Raw genomic sequence first — 20,163 nt, forward strand, 5'->3', positions numbered from 1 at the left:
TTCAAGATCTACTTCTCCATGGACGGTAAATTCGACCGATTCAAGGCCTCTATTGTAAACACTCGCACTACTAGCACTAGACACAGGACAAGCAGCAGAAGGTCAAGGTCGTACGTAACATATCATATTCATAACAAACTTTCGTACCCTCATTTCCCGTAACATTTTCATCTCGACAGCCTAATCGCACAAAACAGGACGTCTTTCAGGAAACAAACTCATATCATTCGAAGACAAGAAGTGCATGACGCCTGCAATAATCAAAAGTAGAACTCCGCTAGTTCCAAGAAAGATAAAAACCAAGTTCAAAACCCATTGTCAATAAATTCAAACAAGTCAGCATAATAGCTGCGGACGCTCTACTCCGGTATGGAGAGACAATCAAACGCAAGCCTAAGTTGACCGACAAATGTGTATCAACTTAGCGAGGAGTGTTAGGCACCTTAGCTGAAGGAGAGACACCTCTGGGCCGGGTTCTGACTACCTCAGAATTGATAGAACAATATTGACAAGTGATGAAACACCACCCACACAATCCAGGTTACCACAGACAACGGAAAAGACGGAAAAAAATATCAAGAATTAATCGCGCAGGGTATTTGGAACATCACAATATACCGCCCAACCCTAACGCCGATGCTAAAACCAAGCCCAAAAACATGAAACACCGTGGAGAGCAATGATCGAAGCAAAAAAATAGTGAAGCTTCCGGATTGCGAGGGTAAAGACCTATGCGGATGCGCTGATTTCCTGAACCGGAATATCCTTGGACTGACGTCTAGCCTGGGTAGACTGCCAAACAGAGAACGGTTGGAGTCGGTCTGGTGTATTGAGTGCCATCCTCACCTGTGTGGATGGTCCTTTGATATAAGTATCCTCCTGAATGACCTCACAGGAGAGAGCATGAAGGCCCTCACTATAGTAATCGGCAACTTCCAACTCACTAAGTGGAGTGCGATATTGAGCCATCATATTCTTGCGAGAGGCCATGGAGACTGGCTGAGCGGTAGTTGGCAAAGAGATACCAAGCTCATGTGGAGGGATGTTCTCCTTGTCACGATCGTCGAAAAGAGTCTTCCCCTCGCCGTCGCTGATATCAAGTCGATAGGCAGAATGCTCCATCAAGTTAGTGGCCTCTTCCACTTCAGTGTCGACATGGATATCGAAGTTCCAGCTAGCAGGAACGGGCTTTCGAAGAGGCTCAATGGATTTCTTGCTAACATTAGCCGCATTCCTGCGGACAGACTCGTGGAAGAGCGGGGCCAGCTTAGAGCGACGTCCAAAGGCCTTGGCTGATTTCGGTTTGGTCTTGAAGTCTCGATCAACTGGTACGAGTGAGTCCAAGCCCTTTGGCAAGGGGCTAGAAACCTTCTCCTCGCCGACCCAGATGGTCGGTTCGGTGCGGCTGGCCTTGGTCTTGGGAGACTCTGACAGCTGTCCCTCATCTCCCACAGAGCGCTTCCGCTTAGTGGGCTCGGACTTGATACAAGGCTTGACGTTCTCCCCGTCAGAGTCGAAGGAAATTGTACGCTTAAGTGGGGTCGATCCGACGCTTCCTGTGGATATATTAGCGTCTAGGTTTCTCTTGTCACTTCGAGAGTCAATTGAGTAATCTGGAGCCCTACCATTGAGTTTGTTCAAGGCACTCAGCTTAGTCCGCTGGAGTGTACGACGGTTACTACGCGTCACGGGAAAAAGAGTCTGGCGAGGCATCGCCGGAGTAATAGACAAGGTAATTGCAGACATTTCGACGATGCAGAAAAAGGTATTTGAGATTAGAGGAAATTGAGAAGTGAAATAGTCCAGGAGGTTCTGAGTAGAGGAACTGTCAAGTCTAAGCTATCGAGTTGTTGGAGAGAGGAAAGAATAGCCAAGGCGCCTTGGAGCCGAATATATGGTCGACTTTTTGAAGCTATTTGTGGACGAAAGTCGAAGGATTCTAGGTATGTTGAGCGCTCTTGGGCGAATGAAATAGATATCGCATAAGGAATTCAATTATTATTCCGCAAATTTCTTCTTATTCGTTGTATGATCCCTTGTGCGGCGACGATATCGGTAATTGCACCTGGTGTCAACAAATGTCAAAAGAGTGTGGAGGATACTGTAAACAGACAATCCTTTGTGTGTCGGTGGCGATATAGTCGACCGGCGAGGAGATAGTTGTCTCGATTGGGAGGCAGCACAGAGACAGAAGGCAAAGAAAGAGGGGAGAAAAGATGAATTCGAAGGGCGACGCCTGCTATAAGAGTCTGGAGGCGCTTCCTTGGCTGGAGAGTTCACCGCGTCGGTATTTCTGTAAAGTATTCTGTAAGCAATACCGCGGGAATGACAGCGATACCAGTGAGAATCCACACAAGCATGCCAACGCCAGCGCGGGCCGGTATGGTACTGTACGGTATTATGGTATGCAACACTGCTTGGATCAAACTATTCAGACATACATAGCACGGAGTGGTTTAGTACTCTACTACGCATGTAGTAAACCTGCGGAAACTTGAGCCAAAGATCGATTCTTCGCGGGTTGCTGCTGTCGTGGCTGCCAATGGCAGAGACGAGCAATGCAAAGGCGCGTCGTGTATGGCTGACGATGTAAGACTAAGAACAGCTAGAGTCTCCCCTTACGCAAGGCGCGCCGCTATCTACGACGCCTACGATTGGACCTCATTCAATGCGCCCCTCGCAGCTGTGCCTTGACTTGTTCAGATGGAAGCGATCGCATTTCTATTGCGGTGGAACGAATTACTGAGACACCTGAATTTGAGATTTCCGGACAATTGCATTCTATATACGCCGCAAGATGTGTATGCACATGGATATACGTCACCAGAAAAAAGGCTCGATGGTCAAAACTTATCGATATACTCTGTGGACTGTGGAGAATGTTTCTAAATTCTTTCATGCTTGTCAAATGCTGATCTTGAGGATCAGTCTGTGTGAGACTATGAAGCCCTAGCGCGGATCGCGGTGGATGCCTTAACGCGTGCCTGACGCGTAAGGCGTACTTTCGTGTTAAGTACCTTTTCTACCGCCATCATCCGAGTAGATACATCTGCATCTCGACACGCTAACACTTCTTTCAACGCGTTGAAACACTCTGTTTTAAAATACAATATATCCCGATGCGTGCGCGGTTGACAGTCTATCCCTGGTTCCTTGGCTGTTGGCAAGGTTTCCCCTAATGCCGTGCATTCAGATTGCTTGAGAATTGGCCATTGATGAACTGTACTTATCACTGTGCCATGTGCATCGACGACGCCAGACTACCTCGCATTTTGTTCACTTAAATGGCATGTCCGAATGAGTCGTGCCAGTATGTCTGCATGCTGCACCGCAGCTCCCGCCCACAGATCATAAAGCGCTCTTTCTCCACCAAGCAACTCTGTCTATGATTTCGTACTTGAGATTGGACCACGGGAAATCCCACCAGACAAGCCGCCTACGTATGCTTGGAATTGTCGCGGAATGCTGTGTTGACCTACCAACCTACCAACCTACCAACTTATCTCTCATACCTCCAATTGCATCAGGTGGCAAGCTACTTTTTACTAGATAAGCACAGTTTATGACGCTTGTATGGTTGTGCAAGCCTAAATTTATCTATTCTCTATTCAAAGCCAGTACTTTTCCCATTGCTAGATCTCGTCCTCCCATGGAATGCTGTTCATTGCGCCCTGCTTTTCCACACACCGCGCCGATGCCCGTCCGGCGCGTTTCATAGCTTCATCCATCACGACTTGATACCGCTCTGTCTTCTCATTCTGCTCAAGCTCATGACTCGATTTGCCCCGTGCACGTCGCTGTTCTCGCCACCGAGCTATATGTGTTGCGTAGCCGCCAATGAACGTATCGCCTGCTGCCGTGGTATCCAGAACGCGGGACACTTTGGCGGCTGAAATCTCATTTGTGAATCGTGTGTGATTGTCGGCAGCAATTGCTGTGCCGGCGTCGCAAGAACTGTACCAGACACCCTTCGCCCCAAGTGTGATGACCACGTATGTCACCCCCAATTTGTGGAAATACTGGGCTGCCTGTTCTCGGAGACTTGCTCCCTTGGCATTGGGGACGACACGTAGTAGTTCCTCGGTTTTAGGTGCCATTAGCTCAGCCTCTGTTTCGTTCATGATCAAATGATCAATGGCCCCATATACATCCTCCGGCAAGCCTCCTGGTGGTGCTGGCGCTGGGTTGAGCATGACTTCTGGTCCTGCATCAATTCCTTTTCGTCCATTGTCCCTTTGACTTTTCTTGTATTTCGCTATCTCTCGTAGAATGCCTATTGTGGTCTCGGTGGGTATTTCTCCCTGCATGATTATGATGTCGGGGACTGGAGGTGCTAGACCCATGTTGAGAACATCTGGAATCGCTTGCATGCCTGAATAATTGGCTCCAGGTGAGAACAATATGCGGTTCTCTCCACCAGCTGACGAATCCACAATAATCACCGCCACACCAGTGTAATCATCCACCGTCCTAATCCTCGATGTATCCAACCCAGACTTTTCTAGCGTCGGTCCTAGGAGAGATTGAAAATGTCCGTCACGACTACCGACAGCGCCGACCATCTCAACATTGACTGGATTGTTTGAAGTCGACGATTGCGTTTCGGTAGGTCTCGATCGGGATAATCGGCCACAGGCTACGGCTTGATTGGCGCCTTTCCCTCCTGCGCTCGTCGTGAATGAAGTTGCTGTTATCGTCTCGCCTGCTTCAGGGAAGCGGGGAGTTACTGAGACCATGTCCGCGTTGAGCGAACCGATAACGCGGAGAAGAGGTGCCATTGTGCGTCAACGAATTCTGATGTATTGTCGCAAGCAAGTGATTAGTTTGAGGAGGTCATCGGCAGATTCATATAATTTTTTGTTCCACTAAGTATCAGAACTAAACATGAAGCCTTATGACCGATTTGGCGGAGACCCCGAGGAACGACTAACCCCACCGACATCATACATAGTAGAAACCGAAGCTCCACTTGTATACAAATGTAGAGATCTCTACGAAAGTCAAGAATATCCCAATTCCCAGAGAAATACATAGCTATCGCAATGAGATTGATTTTATTCTACAATTGTAGCCATTGCGAGATTGTCTGTGTTTGGAATTAATGTACCAGTCACAATCAACAGAGAAAACAGAACAAAAAGAAGGGTGACCGATTAGGAAACTAGCCGACAAGTCCTTCGATTAGGGTTTAACGAGCCGATTAGGGTTACCCCATCAGCACTTCTCACGTGATCAAGACCACTTAACGCGTGGGAGAAAAAACGCGACGCGTTTCGCGTTCTGCGTTCTTTCTTCCAGGGACAGCGATAATTATTATTCGACTACTATCTCGGACAACTCTGTCTTGAACCCTTACCGGCACAACACTTTTACATCAACACATTTTTTCTGTCTACATCCGTGGCGTTCTTTATATTTGAACTCTCATCACAGATGGATAGACGCACCCCCTATACTTTGAGCGTACTCGCTCCTAGTCAAGATGGCGCCGATGAATCGCGAGTAGCTATCCAAGGACGACTACGAGAATTCATCCTCGCATTTCAGCTTGACAACTCTTTCATTTACAGGTACGAAATGGGACTATGTATCTGCAGGCGTTGCAGTGACTGATCTGAGTTTTAGAGATCAACTGCGACAGAACGTCCTGGTCAAGCAGTACTACTGCGATATCGATATTGCACACTTGATTTCATATAATGGAGAGCTTGCTCATAAACTCACCACAGAGCCCGCCGACATAATTCCATTGGTAAGCATGTTACTGTGATGCTGATCTCGCTGAAACAGACTAACGATGATGCGTACAGTTCGAGGCTGCACTTAAACAATGCACACAACATATCGTCTATCCATCACAAAGGGATGTTGAACTTCCTCCTCACCAGCTTCTCCTTCATTCAAGCGCGACACACACCTCGATTCGTGACCTCAACGCTACTAATATTTCCCATCTTGTTCGAATTCCCGGTATTGTGATCGGCGCCTCGACGATTTCCTCCAAAGCCACCGTTGTCAATATTCGGTGTAAAAACTGCGAACATATAGACAATATCAGTGTTGATAGCGGCTTTGCTGGCTTGACATTGCCCAGGAGATGTGGGCGACGAGTTCAGCCCGGAGAACAACAGAGCGAGCCCTGTCCTTTGGACCCATATGTGATTGTGCATGAAAAATGCCACTTCGTTGACCAGCAAGTCATTAAGCTTCAAGAAGCTCCAGACCAGGTTCCGGTCGGCGAGTTGCCTCGTCATGTCCTTATATCTGCCGATCGGTATTTGGCAAATCGAGTTGTGCCAGGATCACGCTGCACGGTCATGGGTATCTTTTCGATTTATCAATCCAAGGGTGGCGCAAAAGCTGCTGCGGTCGCCATCCGGAACCCCTACTTGCGTGCTGTAGGAATCACCAGCGATATTGATCATACTTCCAAGGGAGCCGCTACCTTTACTGAGGAAGAAGAGCAAGAATTCTTGGAGATGAGCCGTCGTCCTGACTTGTACGAAGCATTTGCTCGAAGCATTGCACCCTCAATCTACGGCAACCTGGATATCAAGAAAGCTATTGCTTGTCTTTTAATGGGTGGCTCGAAGAAAATCCTTCCAGACGGAATCAAACTTCGTGGAGATATTAATGTGCTCTTGCTCGGTGATCCTGGTACTGCAAAGTCTCAGTTACTGAAATTCGTTGAAAAAGTGTCACCTATTGCTATTTACACTTCAGGAAAGGGTTCTTCAGCTGCAGGTCTTACTGCCTCAGTTCAACGTGATAGCACTACTCGCGAGTTCTACCTGGAAGGAGGTGCGATGGTTTTGGCTGATGGTGGTGTAGTTTGTATTGATGAGTTTGACAAGATGAGAGACGAAGATCGTGTCGCCATTCACGAGGCCATGGAGCAGCAAACAATCTCAATTGCAAAAGCCGGTATTACTACTATCCTCAACTCGAGAACATCTGTTCTCGCAGCTGCGAATCCGATCTTTGGTCGTTATGATGACTTGAAGACGCCTGGAGAAAATATTGATTTCCAAACAACTATTCTGTCACGTTTTGACATGATCTTTATTGTTCGCGATGACCATGACCGTGGCCGAGACGAGCGAATTGCTCGCCATGTGATGGGCATTCACATGGGAGGCAAGGGTGTCGACGAGCATACCGAAGCAGAGATTCCTCTGGAGAAGATGAAAAGATACATTAGCTATTGCAAGACGTGAGTCAATCTTCACTGTAAAATCCCATTCAATATGCTAACCAGGTGAACAGACGATGCGCTCCTCAACTGTCCGAAGAAGCAGCAGACAAGCTTTCGTCCCACTTCGTCTCAATCCGCAAGCAAGTTCACCGCGCCGAGCTTGATGCAAATGCTCGCTCTTCCATTCCTATCACCGTCCGTCAATTAGAGGCCATCATCAGAATTACAGAGGCCCTTGCTAAACTCCAACTATCGCCGGTCGCCACGACAGCTCATGTTGATGAGGCCATTCGACTATTCCTCGCGTCCACTATGGACGCTGTTACCCAAGGAGAGAACCAAGGTAGCAAGGAACTCATGGAAGAAGTTTCCAAAGTTGAAGATGAAGTCAAACGTCGTCTGCCCATCGGCTGGTCTACCAGTCTGGCTACTCTGCGCCGCGAATTCGTTGACGGGCGCGGTTATAGTGAACAGGCTCTCAATCGAGCGTTACTTGTTATGCAGCGACGAGATACGATACGCATTCGCTCTGGTGGATCGCAGATTTACAGAAATGGTGTTTGAGTTTATAAAGCGTCTCTTTCAGTTTCGCGTTTGTTTATGAATTCGGTCTTGCATGGTATATAGGGTGATGAAAGGTGTTTGGGTCTGTTGTTTTCGGTTTGTTACTGGTAGAAAGATATGTAGTAATACCCATGGAATCTGAATATTCTGTTCTATTATCCTTGACCTTGGTGCGAGAGAGAATCATAAGGTGAAGGTTAAAGGCCTTGTCATTCCGTCCGCTCGGCGCTCAGCCAACACCTTCCCTAATCAGGAATAATGTAATTCTATGGCCTACGTTGCTGAGAGCTCGGTCTCTCAAGTTTCGTGTACTTCAAACACGTCCTACGTCCACACCAGAGCAATAAATCATTGACTCGAATCATACGAATAATAATCCCTTAGTTGAATACATGCATATTCTGAAAGAGCCGAGAAGCGACGACAACCGGTCCATGACCTACGTTGAGGCTTCGGCCCCTCGAACGAGATGACTTCGAGCCCGCGGAAGTCGATTGACAGCCTGGCTTCAGTTACCTCGATACCATCGCTGCAACAATTCAGTCAGAATACATATGACTCTCCTCGGATTGCGCCGGCACAGCGATTACCGCAGCGACGATCGTCTACCGCTAGCTCTCTTGTTAGTATCGGCGGGATTTTGGATTCGTCTACTCATCGCTCTTCTATTGCAGAGCTAGGTCAAAATGGCGAGTAGAGGTTTCTTCCAATACTTTTTTACTGTCTTGCTGACTGATTGTACTGTATAGCCATCTCAGCACTTCTACAACCACCCATCGTTCGTACCGGTCTCGTCGCTCATACCTCCATACCGGCAACGGGTTATAAACCACCCACAGCACGGGACATACCTCCGGTGACGCTGACGAATATATCGAATGTCGAGTCCAAAGCATTTCAGCCGTACCTTGAACAAGTCGGTTCACTGTACGATGCGTTCCAACGAGCGAAAGAAGGAAGCGGAAACGAGGAAAATGACTCTCATTTGGTCAGGAACGATGCAACTCTGTTTCCTTCATCTGCACTCTCGCCTAGAATTGATGAATATGATGGTCGAAGGACGCCTATTCTAGAACGGCGTTTATCCGGTGTGTCGACGAGTTCTCGCGCCCATTCTCCGTTTGATATGAGAGGTATGAGGCGTTCATCGTATGGTAAAGGTGCACAAGCAGTGACACCGTTGTCGACGATACCGAATGTGTATTTTGAGGAGGATTTCCATCTTGAGAATCCGCGTACCTTTGATGTTGTGTCTGAGAAATCAGAAGTTGTGCGTCAGCCATCCAAAGCTTCGGATCAGGCAGGTAATGGTGCAGCTGTTGAACCCCCCGCAACTAGAAGGAAAGCACTTGCGACAAATGCTATTCTACAGGAAAAGCTCTCTTGGTACATGGACACAGTGGAGATACATCTGATATCATCAATCTCTACGGCCTCAAAATCCTTCTTCACCGCTTTGGGGTCATTGCGTGAACTCCATGCAGAGGCAGCGGATTCCGTGAGACGAATTCAGATCTTGCGAAAGGATTTGAACAAGATCGATAAGGAGATGGCAATGGGAGGACTGAAGGTTGTCAAGTTGCGCCAGCGGCGTCAAAATATTCGCAAGTTAGCCGATGCTATGAGCCAACTTCACGAAGTAGTTGAGGCCGTGACAGAGTGCGAAAACATCATCGACCAGGGAGAAGTCGAGGATGCTATTGATGGGCTGGATGAGGTGGGTCTACTGCTGGCTGGCGAACAGGCGACTAGACGTCGCAACCAGGACGCTGCTGAGCAGAGACCGCCAGTTGATCTTAGAGGTCTTCATGCTCTGCAAGGCATCGACGAAGAACTCGCGAGATTGAGACAACGGATAGGTGTGAGATACGAAAGCAGGTTTGTGGACGATCTACTTACAGATCTAAGGCGACATATTAGTAGTGTACCTGGAGATGTTACACTACAACGCTGGGGTGCATCATTCCAAAGGAACCGGGGTGGACATAGAGCTCCGCCTTCTATCTCTCCAGCATATATTGCTTTTGATGGGGAGCTTAGGTCGAAACTACATGCCGAATTGGTAGGATTAGGCCGATCGCACTATACAATGCCCGCAGCTACATCTTTCAAGACGGCTGTCTTGCGCGAGATGAAAGCTCTTATACGAAAACATCTTCCTAGCTCGTCTGACGACGATAATGAGTCGGTCATGTCGGCATCTACGCACGGCGGACGACAGCTGAGTTCGCAAGAGAAGTCTTCAATTTTAGCTCGAAACCTGCGAGCACTGGATGCCGATTCCGCGTATGATATGCTCAAGCAGATTTATACGGGAGTTAGTGAATCGCTGAGAAGATTGGGTGTGCAAGTCAAGGTGCTGTTAGACATTACCAGTGGACTTGGAGCTCAGCCAAGTCCAGCTATTGCTCGGTCAGCGACACGTAGCCCTGATCCACAGAACATCAAGCAGACTCCACGTTCGCATGGAAGTGCGGCTGAAGTGGCAGCTGTTCAGGAAGAGATCCTTCAGGTTCTCGACATGTCTAGCTTATTAGGTCAAGCAGTGGACATTGTGCAGTCACAGATTGTAAAGGTATTGAAAGTACGGTCTGAGCAGACATCACACCTTCCCATTGAGGACTTTTTGAGATACTTTAGCCTGAATCGACTCTTCGCCGACGAATGCGAGGCTATATCTGGACGCAGTGGAACGTCCTTGAAGACGGTAGTCGACAACCAGATTCGTGATTTCATTGTCAGGTTCAGTGACAACCAGCGACACAAGATTGTGCAGGTCATGGATGCGGATAAATGGGATGCCAGAGATTTCGGCGACGTCGAAAATGCTGTCCTCGAACGAATCCTTCGTGCTAGTACGACCGATGTGGATCTGTGGTTGCATGTTTCTAGGATCTGGCAGCCTGCAGAAGCGGAGTCACCTGCGACGAACCCCAATGCAGAGAATGGGACTGGTGTAAACGGTTCGGCGAAGGAGAAAGAAAAACTACGCCATGCTAGCTTTGATGAACAGCGATATGTACTCCCTGAGTCTGCGGTGACGATCATGAAGAGTATCGAGGAGTTTGAATACCTGATGGCAAACCTGCCTAGTATGACCCAGGACATTGGCTCGAATCTGGTTGAATGCTTGAAACTCTTCAACTCGCGATCTTCGCAATTGATTCTTGGTGCGGGAGCTACCAGAAGTGCCGGACTCAAAAATATCAACACCAAGCATCTTGCGTTATCCTCACAAGCACTGAGCTTCATCATTGCGCTTATTCCATATGTTCGAGAATTTGCTCGCAGACAGTCACCGTCCAGTCAACTCATGGGTGAATTCGACAAGGTTAAAAGACTATGTCAGGAGCATCAAAATGGCATCCACGAAAAACTAGTGGATATCATGGGAGGCCGGTCAGCTAGTCATGTCAATTCCATGAAAAAGATAGATTGGGATGCAGAAAAGGATCTCAAGGCTGTTAGTGGATATATGGAGACATTGACGAAAGAGACGGCGACATTGCATCGTGTGCTTGTACGGCATTTTCCTGAAATGACCGTTATGATGATTATGGAACCGGTTTTTAAGAGTTATAGGGAGCAATGGAAAAAGGCTTTTCAGGAGGTTAACCTCAAGACGGAATCAGGACGACAGAGGTATGCTTCCCCAAACTTCTTGGTAATAGTCAAAATCTAATTGGATGGTTAGGATGCTTTCCGATGTCGAATACTTCAAATCCAAGATGGGCAAGATAGACGGTTCCGGGGATTTGGGTGATACATTGATTCAAGTTGTGAATGCGAAGACCATATTACCCGAGAATATAGCTGAACCATCACCACAGACAGAAACTTCGTCTCCATCGAACGAAGCGTCGTCATCTCCACCCGTACCGGAGAAGGATGACAAGAAAGCTGATAGCAAGTCATAAGAGTCGATATCCATGATGCTTGAGAAGACTACATATTATACCACATTATTCTACTTTTCTCCGACTGTGATTTATTGTACCACGATACTTACTACCTTATACCTTTCCTTCTACGCTATCTTCCCAGTTAGCATTGTACAGGAATACAGTTTATTCTTATGAGCGCCGATTTTCATTTCTCTTTTGCGTCTTTTTAGAACTGTACATACACATCTTTAATTTATGGATAGATGAATGGATCTTGTTGTATGGGTATTGTTTCGGGACTGGTCATGCCAATCCTTGATGTCCCTAAAGACTAAAGAAGTAGGTTACGGTATCGAATATCCATCGACGAGCATCGTAATGTTCAGTCATTTCTCATTCATCCATTGATGTCGCCGGACGCCATTCATTCATTCATTCATTCCAATAATCCATCCATCCCTTCATTTCATTTCCGAACGTTCTAGATTTAAACACCAGGCTGACTTCCCAAACCCTTCTTATCACCCAAAGTCTTGGGCTCATGACCACCTTTCCCTGATCCGCTACCGGTGCTTCCTCCGCCACCACTAGCAAGATTGTTTCCGCCCATTGTCTCGGGGAGATCAGCTGCTTTGCCGGAGCGGTCTATATCTGAGCCCTACAAATTCACTGTAAGTATGGGAGAAACTTCAGCGGGGTTGGGGAAAGAGAGGGAGGACGTACAGGGTTCGTGCCATGGGCTTTAGTAGGGCCTGTCTCAATGGCGTTGTCGGATTGAGGGACTCCGTTGTCGTATTCGGCTCCGCGAGGCATGTTGATAAATTCTGTAGAGGTAGAGATGATGATGTATACTTCTTTGTACTGTCGATTAATGACGAGGCAGTAGATGTGTCTTTCAATTAATGTCTTGCTGCTAAAGAGTATGGAGTTGATGAAAAGGAAAAAGTTGTGAAGTTGAGGTTATATAGAGCTGCCTCAATTATCGATGACGTCGAATATACGTAGTGCACACCAGGAACCTGGAGATGGGAGCTCCACCAGCTTCCCTTAGTCATTGGTCAAATATCAACTTTTCTTGGACGTTCTAGCTTGATTATAGCTGATTCCCTGATGGGGAAGTACGTCACGTTACTTCCTTACCCCTTTCAGTATGATTAGCCCTAACTTCTACTCGTACCGCGCGTACATTGATCTCTCAGAATCGAACAATGCAATTGTTGAATCGCTCAGACTATGTTGACAATGGATGCATCCTTAATCTCGAAATTATACACGTAGAAAATGAAAATGAAAGATAATAAATCACTGATAGCTGTACACTGAAACACAAAACAAGCAAGCAGAATGCACAGCAATAAATGTAGAAATAGCAAAAGTATAAACTCATGCTTTGAAAGGACGACCCAAAAAGAATAGAAGAAATCAACTATTCGTATTGACGAAGGTGCTTCATTGAATGATTATTTTCCATTCAATGAGATCGAATCAAGCGGTGATTGAGGACGATCAGTTGGTTTCTTGGCTCTGAGAGTCAAGGGATATGGATACTCGTCCGGCTCTTCCTCCTCACTGCAAAAAGTTTAGTATACACCGAGATGCGAATATGAACACACTTACGGCAATTTCCATGCAATATAGTCCTCCGTGCTGAGGCCCTCTCGCCCCTCTTGCAACGATGCAAAGTCTCCAGGAGTCATCATACCAGTTCGGTCACGGGGTGATCCTGGAACCGAGAGTGGTCGAGAGATCTTCTGTGCCGTGCTTCCAATATAGTCGCTGAAATCTTCCTCGCTATCGAAAGATGTTGGGTAAGCTGTAAACACATTAGCATCCTCTTCTTACGTTGAAAGGCAAAGTGATATACCTCGTCGCAGAGCTAGCTGTCGTGCCTTGACATATTCAAGTCCCATGCGCTTCCAGTCAAGTAAATCACTCAATCGCTCCGTCCGGTTACGCTGGTTGATACGTTGTCGTCGGCTCTTGGATGCAAACTCAAACATGAAATCGCAGAGCTGATTGACAGATTCGTCCACACCCTTGGCTCGTCGGTCCACAATGTGAATACCATAGTCAGATGAGTTCTCGATGAGTTCTTCCATGTAACATCCGAAACCAGACAAGTTTGTAGTGATGCTGGGAACACCCATGACCGTACATTCAGCCGGAGTGTAACCCCATGGTTCATAGTACGAAGGGAAAACACCCATGTGAGTACCTCGTACAAAGTCGTCATAATCCAGTGGCAAGACAGGGTTAGCCGAGTTGAGGAACTCGGGATGGAAAACAACTTTGACTCGGTCTGAAGGATGATTGAACAATTGCACGCGACGCAACTGGTTCAAGATTGGGTCTTCATGGTCGTTGACCATATTGTGGGTGACAATAGGAGGAAGCGTGTGACGCTTCAAGGCAAACAGACGGCGACGCAAGAGGACTCGATCTTGACTGGTAATGAGGTCCTTTTCGTCTGGCATGTTATCGCCTTCCTTCCATGAAAGACAACGTTCGAAGAGCCGGCGGCCGATACCTTTCTCAACCATTTCCAGGGTATCTCTCAATGATTTGACTACGGCTTGACCCTTCAATGCCTCGACTGTTAGGGACGACGTCTGAGCGGGCATGATGATAAATGCAACGACAGTGGTCTTGGAGCCACTTGTTTTTAGACGATGGTTCAGTCGTGCTAGAGATTCAACGAACATGTCCACACCCTTGTTGCGATATTCATAACGACCGGCAGTAAAAAAGTAGAGCGTATTCTCAAGATCAAAGTCCATATGTCCGTAGAAGTGTCCACGGACGAAGTCATGGATCTTCTCTTTGGCTTGTGAGTGTAGATTCTGGAACTCGTGCATGGCAGAGAATTTCTTAACATTCAATCCATTAGGCAGCACACCGTCCGGCTTCCTCTTGAGTAGGTGCTCGCTTTCAAAGGCAGTAATGTGCGACACGGTCGTGAAAACGTCGGCGGAATGGGCGGCTGCTCTCTCGATACAATAGCGATGGTAGATACCACGCTTCCCGGCCTCGGCGTCAACATCGAAGTACTGGAGATGGTTATAGAAATCAACAGAGCCAGCACATAGATAGCGACCCAATAGAGTAGCATGGGTGGTGAAGATAGTTGTTAGATCCATATGGCGCTTCTTTGTAAGAGGGAGAGCAACTCCCGCCAACCATTCATGGAAATGGGCCACCACAGCTCGTTTCGACTCATGTGCGATATACTCTCCCAGGAACCATGCTACCAGGTATCCAAAGACAATCGCTTCATTTGTCTCATGATCGCCTTCAGGCGAGGGGATGCCGGCAGTGTTCCAGAGGTCGCCCTTCCACTCGTTCAAATAGCCATAGCCAGTACCAGTGTCAATGAGCAGCACTCTAGGAGCACCCTCAATTAGCCAGCGTCCGTAGATGATTTCAATGCCTCGTTCCTTCATTGACGCCATTGTCTCAATCATCGCCTGATTCGTCGGTTCCATAGGTTCGACTTCGACAGCGGCCTGCATTTGAACGCGTCAGTCATGTCATTGGTATGAGTCGAGAGGCAACTCACGGAAGCTCGGTTCCAAGGACCAATGAGTGTGTAACGTTCTCCATATTCCGCAGTGGTAACAGGCGCCTTGGATTTTAACACGGAATAGATACCTCCGACTATGACAGGTGTTAGAAACACATAAAAAACTCGTCAACCGAGAGTCAAACCTCGATTTGCAACTTCGGTTGCGATTTCGAAGAGGAAGTGGTTCCTCGTGTCGCGCCGAGGCGTTCCAGAGCCATTAGTCGAAGCCATTGCGATGCGATGCGAATTCCTCCGAAAAATCAATCAGAGGCCTGGGCTGTAAAAGGAGAGTGAGACAAGTGAGACGAAAAAGGGTAGCATGCACTGTCGAAACAGTTGCGATGCTCGTCCAGAAATTGGCACAGAGGCAAAAAGAGGGGGGGAGTGGGTGGTATGATGGCGAAGGCGAAAAATGAAAAAAAAGAGGCAGTTATAGGTGACAGCACGAGACGTATCAGAGAGCTGGCTGGTATCCCGGGGTCTTGCGGGGAGAGCACAAGCTCTTCCAAGTTGCCTTGTCTGGGGCGTGTATTATTACGGTACGGTACGGTACTGGCCTGTCAGATAAAAGTGGGGCGTTGGGGGAGAAGATCTTTTCTGCTTGATCTCTTATTATTTCCTCGTCCTATCGTTGTATACTCTGAATCCCTTCAATGTATTCCCTTTTATCTGCTTCCCCAGGAATGCGGATGCTCGACGTAATTGTGGTGTCTCTGTCAATTCGTACGATGACGATATATTGCAGCCATCACTAGCCCCAATCTGTGCAAGGACGACGTGCCAAGTCCCGTGCTTCGAGCTGTGTGACTGTTTATTTCTCCAGCCACTGAACTCATCTGACGGAGCTATTGGCCGGGAGACTAGCTTCTCAAGCAGCTATATCAACCAGGAAATCAATTGCACTGCCAAAAGCCTCAATTGAAGGCCTCGTGACACGCTCTAGTTCTCCTCGCAATTCAAGAAAATAGCAGTAACTCGTAGACAGGATGGCCGAACCATGTCCATATACAGAGGCTAGCAACTGTGTCCGCGGAAAGAATCCTTTATCTGGCTGCTGCTCTCATTTTGCGTTGCACACTACGAGCTCTTCGATACAGGCTGAAAACCTCTACTGTACTTCTCAGTATATACGGTTATATCTTCCTTCACTAACATCGTTTTCTGGCTGTTCCTTGTAGCAGGATGAAGTTGATGGGATAGTGAGGGACAGAATACACAATACAAACAATACAGTGTGATATTACCGTAATTGTACCACGGATGCACGGACATCGAACAGGTATCAGTATCAATTATGTCATATCACGTGGACGGCCTGGATCCAACCAATCAACGCTCTTTCGTTTACAGCAACAACTTCATACCAACAGTAGAGATGGAAGCATATTGAGCTTCGAGGCATACAGAGGTGGGAGGATAATGAGCTAAGGACCAGATTTTTGCTGGCCTTATTGCGCTCAGTACCTTTCACCAGTAGCTTTGGTCAGTGCAACGACCGGCTCTGTGAGACCCAGTTCCCCTCACCTATCCAGTATATATCCTGAAGCTCCACGGAGTTAACCAAGAAGAATTCATGCCGGATGCAAACAATATAAACAACAAAGGTGCAGAAATCAAACACTGCAAACACTGCAAATACTACAAATCCCCGAATCAAGCCTAGCGCACGGAGATATGGCTAAGGCCCGAGCGTGTCAACGAGCTTTCGTTTATCGAGGACAAACATCCGATATGCAGGGATGTTGGTTTGCATCAATTGAGCTCTTTTTTCTGTGTAGCAATGCAGTATTTAAGAAGTCGAATCTCCCGAGGGGACTGGAGGATGTTAGAGTCCTTCAGACAACCTTCAGGACAAGGAGATGTCAATTGCCCTTACTCCAACCAATATCAGATTGACATTACATCGAAACCCATTCCGATCCATATTCTGGTGTGGCATCATCCTTGCTAGCACTCTCAGTACCAACAACATATACACAACCCATTTCCACTCATCTAGCAGAACGATAATGGCAGCAAACAACACAATGAAAGCAGTCGTCATCCACACCAAGGGCGGGCCTGAAGTCCTCAAAGTCGAGCAACGACCCATACCCACAGCTAAACCAGGCCAAGTTCTGATCCGCGTCAAAGCCTTCGGTCTCAATCGCTCAGAAATGTTTACTCGTCAGGGTCATTCGCCTGGAGTCGACTTCCCGCGAACCCTAGGTATCGAAGCCACAGGAATCGTTGAGCATGCTCCGGGCGGTGAGTTTGAGAAAGGTCAGATCGTAATGACAGCTATGGGTGGTATGGGTCGTCAATTCGATGGTGGATATGCTCAGTATACCGTCGTACCCACGAATCAAGTACAGGCCATCACTGTACCCACGAAACTCGGCTGGGATGTTTTGGGCGCTATGCCTGAGATGTTAAACACTGCTTACGGCGCCATTACAAAATCCTTGAATGTCAAAAAGGGTGATCGTTTGCTTATCAGAGGTGGTACAACATCGGTTGGCCTTGCTGCGTTGGCGATTGCAAAGGGACTAGGTGCACATGTCACCTCAACGAGTCGACGACCGGAGCGAGAGTCAATGCTCCGCGAGTACGGTGCTGATGAATTCTTCGTCGACGATGGGGCTATCGCCGAGCAGATCAAAGATGAGGGCCAAAAATTCGACAAGGTACTGGAACTAGTCGGCGTTGTGACTTTGAAAGACTCCCTTAACGCTACAGCCAAAGGTGGCGTTGTCAGCCTTGTGGGTATTGTTGGTAATTCGTGGAATATTGAGAACTTTCAGCCGCAGGAATTTATTCCCAAGTATCGTTTTCTAACTACCTTTGGTGGCTGGATTGAGGAGTTCATGGATACACCCCTGAATGATATTGTTCAGCAGGTGGAAGACGGGACGTTCAAGATCAAAGTTGGAAAGGTGTTTCACATTGATCAGATTGCTGAGGCGCATCAGTGTATGGATGATAATGCAGCGGAAGGAAAAATTGTTGTTTTGACTGGTTGATTTGGCCCTTTTAATGTAAGAAGTTTTATCTATATGGTCATTCTAGACTTCTTACCGATGAATTGAATTTGTATCGTGAAACCTATTCTATGTTCTATCGATGGACATTTGTTTCATGCATAGCATATTATGGCTCAGCGGCTAGGCAGGGATGCGGTGACTTGATAGAGGAGGCATATGAAAATATGTAAAAGAAAATAGAAGATGCGTAAGAAAGTGAAAAAAAAGGACCTCAGAAACCCATCAAGTCCCATCAAACTCGTGTCTCGAGAAAAGGATGGGAGAGATGCATTTATTTGCTGCGCTTGTAGATCTTCTCCAAAAAAGCCGAGAAAACCTCTTTCTTCAGACCTTCCGACTCGTCAACAGCTTCAATTTGTTGACGCAGTTGGCCAACGCGCTGCTCCTCAAACTTCAAATAGTGTTGTTCGAGCTTGATGTCGTTATAAAGAGCCTTGACCTTGGCCTCTAGAGCACTGTCCTTGCGACCATAGGCCTCGTCGAGAAGCTTGCGCTGTTCGGGGGTGACTATGGTCAAAGCCCGGTTGACGAGCCACGAGCATTTGTTGTCTTGGATGTCGGTTCCGATCTTTCCAATTGTCTCTGGTGATCCGAAGGCGTCCAGGTAGTCGTCCTGGATCTGGAAGTATTCACCCAACGGAATCAAAATGTCCTCACACTGCTTCAAGTTCTTGGGCGTAGCAACCTGTAGGTAGTGGAGAGCAAGGGTGACGGGGAGGTAGAAACTGTAGTATGCAGTCTTGTACTTGACGATGAAAGTGTATTTCTCCATGGAGAAGTTGTTCAAGTCAACGTGGTCTTCGGGAGCGGTAATCAAGTCGCACAATTGTCCGAGCTCGGTCTGCCAGGTAGTTTCGTGGAAAAGTTCAAGCAGGTCGGTGTAGGCAGGGTGTGATCGGAAGTATTTCTTGAGAATGACATAGATAGCACTCTCCAACATGAATGCATCGTTGATAGCAATCATACCAACTCCTTCCCTTCGGTACCAGCACGGTTGTCCTCGGCGAGTGATTGAGCCGTCCATGATATCGTCGCTGACAAGAAAAAACGCTTGGAGAAGCTCTGTAAACCATCCGAGTAAAGACAGATGTTTCTTTTCTTCGTCGGTTAGAGGTCGACCGAGTAAGATGCTGCCAGTGTCGGGCACTGACATGCCGCGATTCATTTTACCGCCGACAATATTGGCATTGAGGGACTAGATTGATGAAGCTCTTTCGTAAGCAATTGAACAGACCCCGAATTGAAACTGGTGTGGTGACAGTCACTTACATCAGAAAACCATTTTCGAGCATTCTCTGGCAAGTTGTACTGTTCAGTCGCTTCGAGGATGTCCTTGATAAGGGGGTGTACGAACCCCTCAAACTCAGATCGCGAGATACGAGTGGCCATGCTGACAGAACAATTGAGACTCAACCAAGGGACAGGATATCGTATCGAGGTAAGAGAGGAACAAATAGCTAGGCAGCTCAATGGGAAAGTGCTCTGTTGTTGTTGTTGTTGTGGTGGTGGTGGAGGTGACTTCAGAGGGGTAAAAATAATTAATTGTTCCTGCCTCAGGCCCCATTCTGATCGGTACTGCGTTTGGTCCAGAACGGTGCTAGCGGATACCCACTTTCGGCTTTGTCTCCATTCTTTGCCCTAATTGAGTAATGCCGGAGATTTTGTATATCTCCCGACTCCCGAGAAGACGACTTCAAAGGTTGAATGGTGAACAGCCATATTATTAAGCATGCCTTGCTTAGAGGAAGAAACACTGTTTGTCAACTATCACCATGGTCTTGATGTATCAACAGCATGCATACCGAGGGCGCCCATAGTACGTCTAAGTACATATTGCATACGAAGCCGGACTGGATGAAGAAGTCAAACGACACCCATGGCCAGAGTGTATATATGGTCTGTCTCTAGATGCATCGAAATTAGTTATGTACTTAC

The 20,163-nt window shown here is 47.4% G+C and overlaps 9 protein-coding genes across 9 annotated transcripts, besides 1 other annotated feature; 4 read left to right on the top strand and 5 right to left on the bottom strand.

Annotated features, from left to right (window-relative positions):
* Positions 1–32: 32 nt before the first annotated feature.
* On the bottom strand, positions 33–1,794 carry TSTA_115590 (uncharacterized protein). Its single transcript, XM_002481711.1, has 2 exons — positions 1,626–1,794; positions 33–1,556 (listed from the first exon to the last, which is right to left on the bottom strand). Exons 1-2 carry the CDS (start codon positions 1,744–1,746, stop codon positions 730–732), a joined length of 948 nt encoding a protein of 315 aa, XP_002481756.1. The 5' UTR covers positions 1,747–1,794; the 3' UTR covers positions 33–729.
* A 564-nt stretch (positions 1,795–2,358) lies between these two features.
* On the top strand, positions 2,359–2,694 carry TSTA_115600 (uncharacterized protein; the record flags this gene model as incomplete). The annotated part of the gene is made up of 2 exons (XM_002481712.1): positions 2,359–2,380; positions 2,480–2,694. 2 exons carry the CDS (start codon positions 2,359–2,361, stop codon positions 2,692–2,694), a joined length of 237 nt encoding a protein of 78 aa, XP_002481757.1.
* A 938-nt stretch (positions 2,695–3,632) lies between these two features.
* Positions 3,633–4,867, bottom strand: TSTA_115610 (ribokinase; the record flags this gene model as incomplete). Its single annotated transcript, XM_002481713.1, has 1 exon — positions 3,633–4,867. The coding sequence occupies exon 1, from the start codon at positions 4,776–4,778 to the stop codon at positions 3,633–3,635; it is 1,146 nt and encodes a 381-aa protein (XP_002481758.1). The 5' UTR covers positions 4,779–4,867.
* A 566-nt stretch (positions 4,868–5,433) lies between these two features.
* TSTA_115620 (DNA replication licensing factor Mcm5, putative) lies at positions 5,434–7,933 on the top strand (the record flags this gene model as incomplete). The annotated part of the gene is made up of 4 exons (XM_002481714.1): positions 5,434–5,570; positions 5,626–5,752; positions 5,811–7,213; positions 7,267–7,933. 4 exons carry the CDS (start codon positions 5,434–5,436, stop codon positions 7,757–7,759), a joined length of 2,160 nt encoding a protein of 719 aa, XP_002481759.1. The 3' UTR covers positions 7,760–7,933.
* A 295-nt stretch (positions 7,934–8,228) lies between these two features.
* On the top strand, positions 8,229–12,315 carry TSTA_115630 (GARP complex component (Vps54), putative; the record flags this gene model as incomplete). The annotated part of the gene is made up of 3 exons (XM_002481715.1): positions 8,229–8,439; positions 8,509–11,401; positions 11,454–12,315. The coding sequence occupies 3 exons, from the start codon at positions 8,229–8,231 to the stop codon at positions 11,674–11,676; spliced, it is 3,327 nt and encodes a 1,108-aa protein (XP_002481760.1). The 3' UTR covers positions 11,677–12,315.
* TSTA_115640 (uncharacterized protein) lies at positions 11,549–12,708 on the bottom strand. The gene is made up of 2 exons (XM_002481716.1): positions 12,367–12,708; positions 11,549–12,301 (listed from the first exon to the last, which is right to left on the bottom strand). Exons 1-2 carry the CDS (start codon positions 12,454–12,456, stop codon positions 12,131–12,133), a joined length of 261 nt encoding a protein of 86 aa, XP_002481761.1. The 5' UTR covers positions 12,457–12,708; the 3' UTR covers positions 11,549–12,130.
* Positions 12,065–12,109: a microsatellite.
* A 125-nt stretch (positions 12,709–12,833) lies between the features above and the next one.
* On the bottom strand, positions 12,834–15,730 carry TSTA_115650 (glycogen synthase Gsy1, putative). Its single transcript, XM_002481717.1, has 5 exons — positions 15,349–15,730; positions 15,200–15,297; positions 13,508–15,146; positions 13,261–13,456; positions 12,834–13,212 (listed from the first exon to the last, which is right to left on the bottom strand). The coding sequence occupies exons 1-5, from the start codon at positions 15,434–15,436 to the stop codon at positions 13,104–13,106; spliced, it is 2,130 nt and encodes a 709-aa protein (XP_002481762.1). The 5' UTR covers positions 15,437–15,730; the 3' UTR covers positions 12,834–13,103.
* Positions 15,731–16,879: 1,149 nt separating this feature from the next.
* On the top strand, positions 16,880–18,207 carry TSTA_115660 (zinc-binding oxidoreductase, putative; the record flags this gene model as incomplete). Its single annotated transcript, XM_002481718.1, has 3 exons — positions 16,880–16,946; positions 16,984–17,029; positions 17,097–18,207. The coding sequence occupies 3 exons, from the start codon at positions 16,880–16,882 to the stop codon at positions 18,205–18,207; spliced, it is 1,224 nt and encodes a 407-aa protein (XP_002481763.1).
* TSTA_115670 (farnesyl-pyrophosphate synthetase) lies at positions 16,920–19,732 on the bottom strand. Its single transcript, XM_002481719.1, has 2 exons — positions 19,498–19,732; positions 16,920–19,423 (listed from the first exon to the last, which is right to left on the bottom strand). The coding sequence occupies exons 1-2, from the start codon at positions 19,615–19,617 to the stop codon at positions 18,500–18,502; spliced, it is 1,044 nt and encodes a 347-aa protein (XP_002481764.1). The 5' UTR covers positions 19,618–19,732; the 3' UTR covers positions 16,920–18,499.
* Between the last annotated feature and the right edge of the window lie 431 nt (positions 19,733–20,163).

The sequence above is a fragment of the Talaromyces stipitatus genome, genomic scaffold, assembly GCF_000003125.1.
Source record: "Talaromyces stipitatus ATCC 10500 scf_1105507295555 genomic scaffold, whole genome shotgun sequence".
NCBI classification, from domain to species: domain Eukaryota; kingdom Fungi; phylum Ascomycota; class Eurotiomycetes; order Eurotiales; family Trichocomaceae; genus Talaromyces; species Talaromyces stipitatus.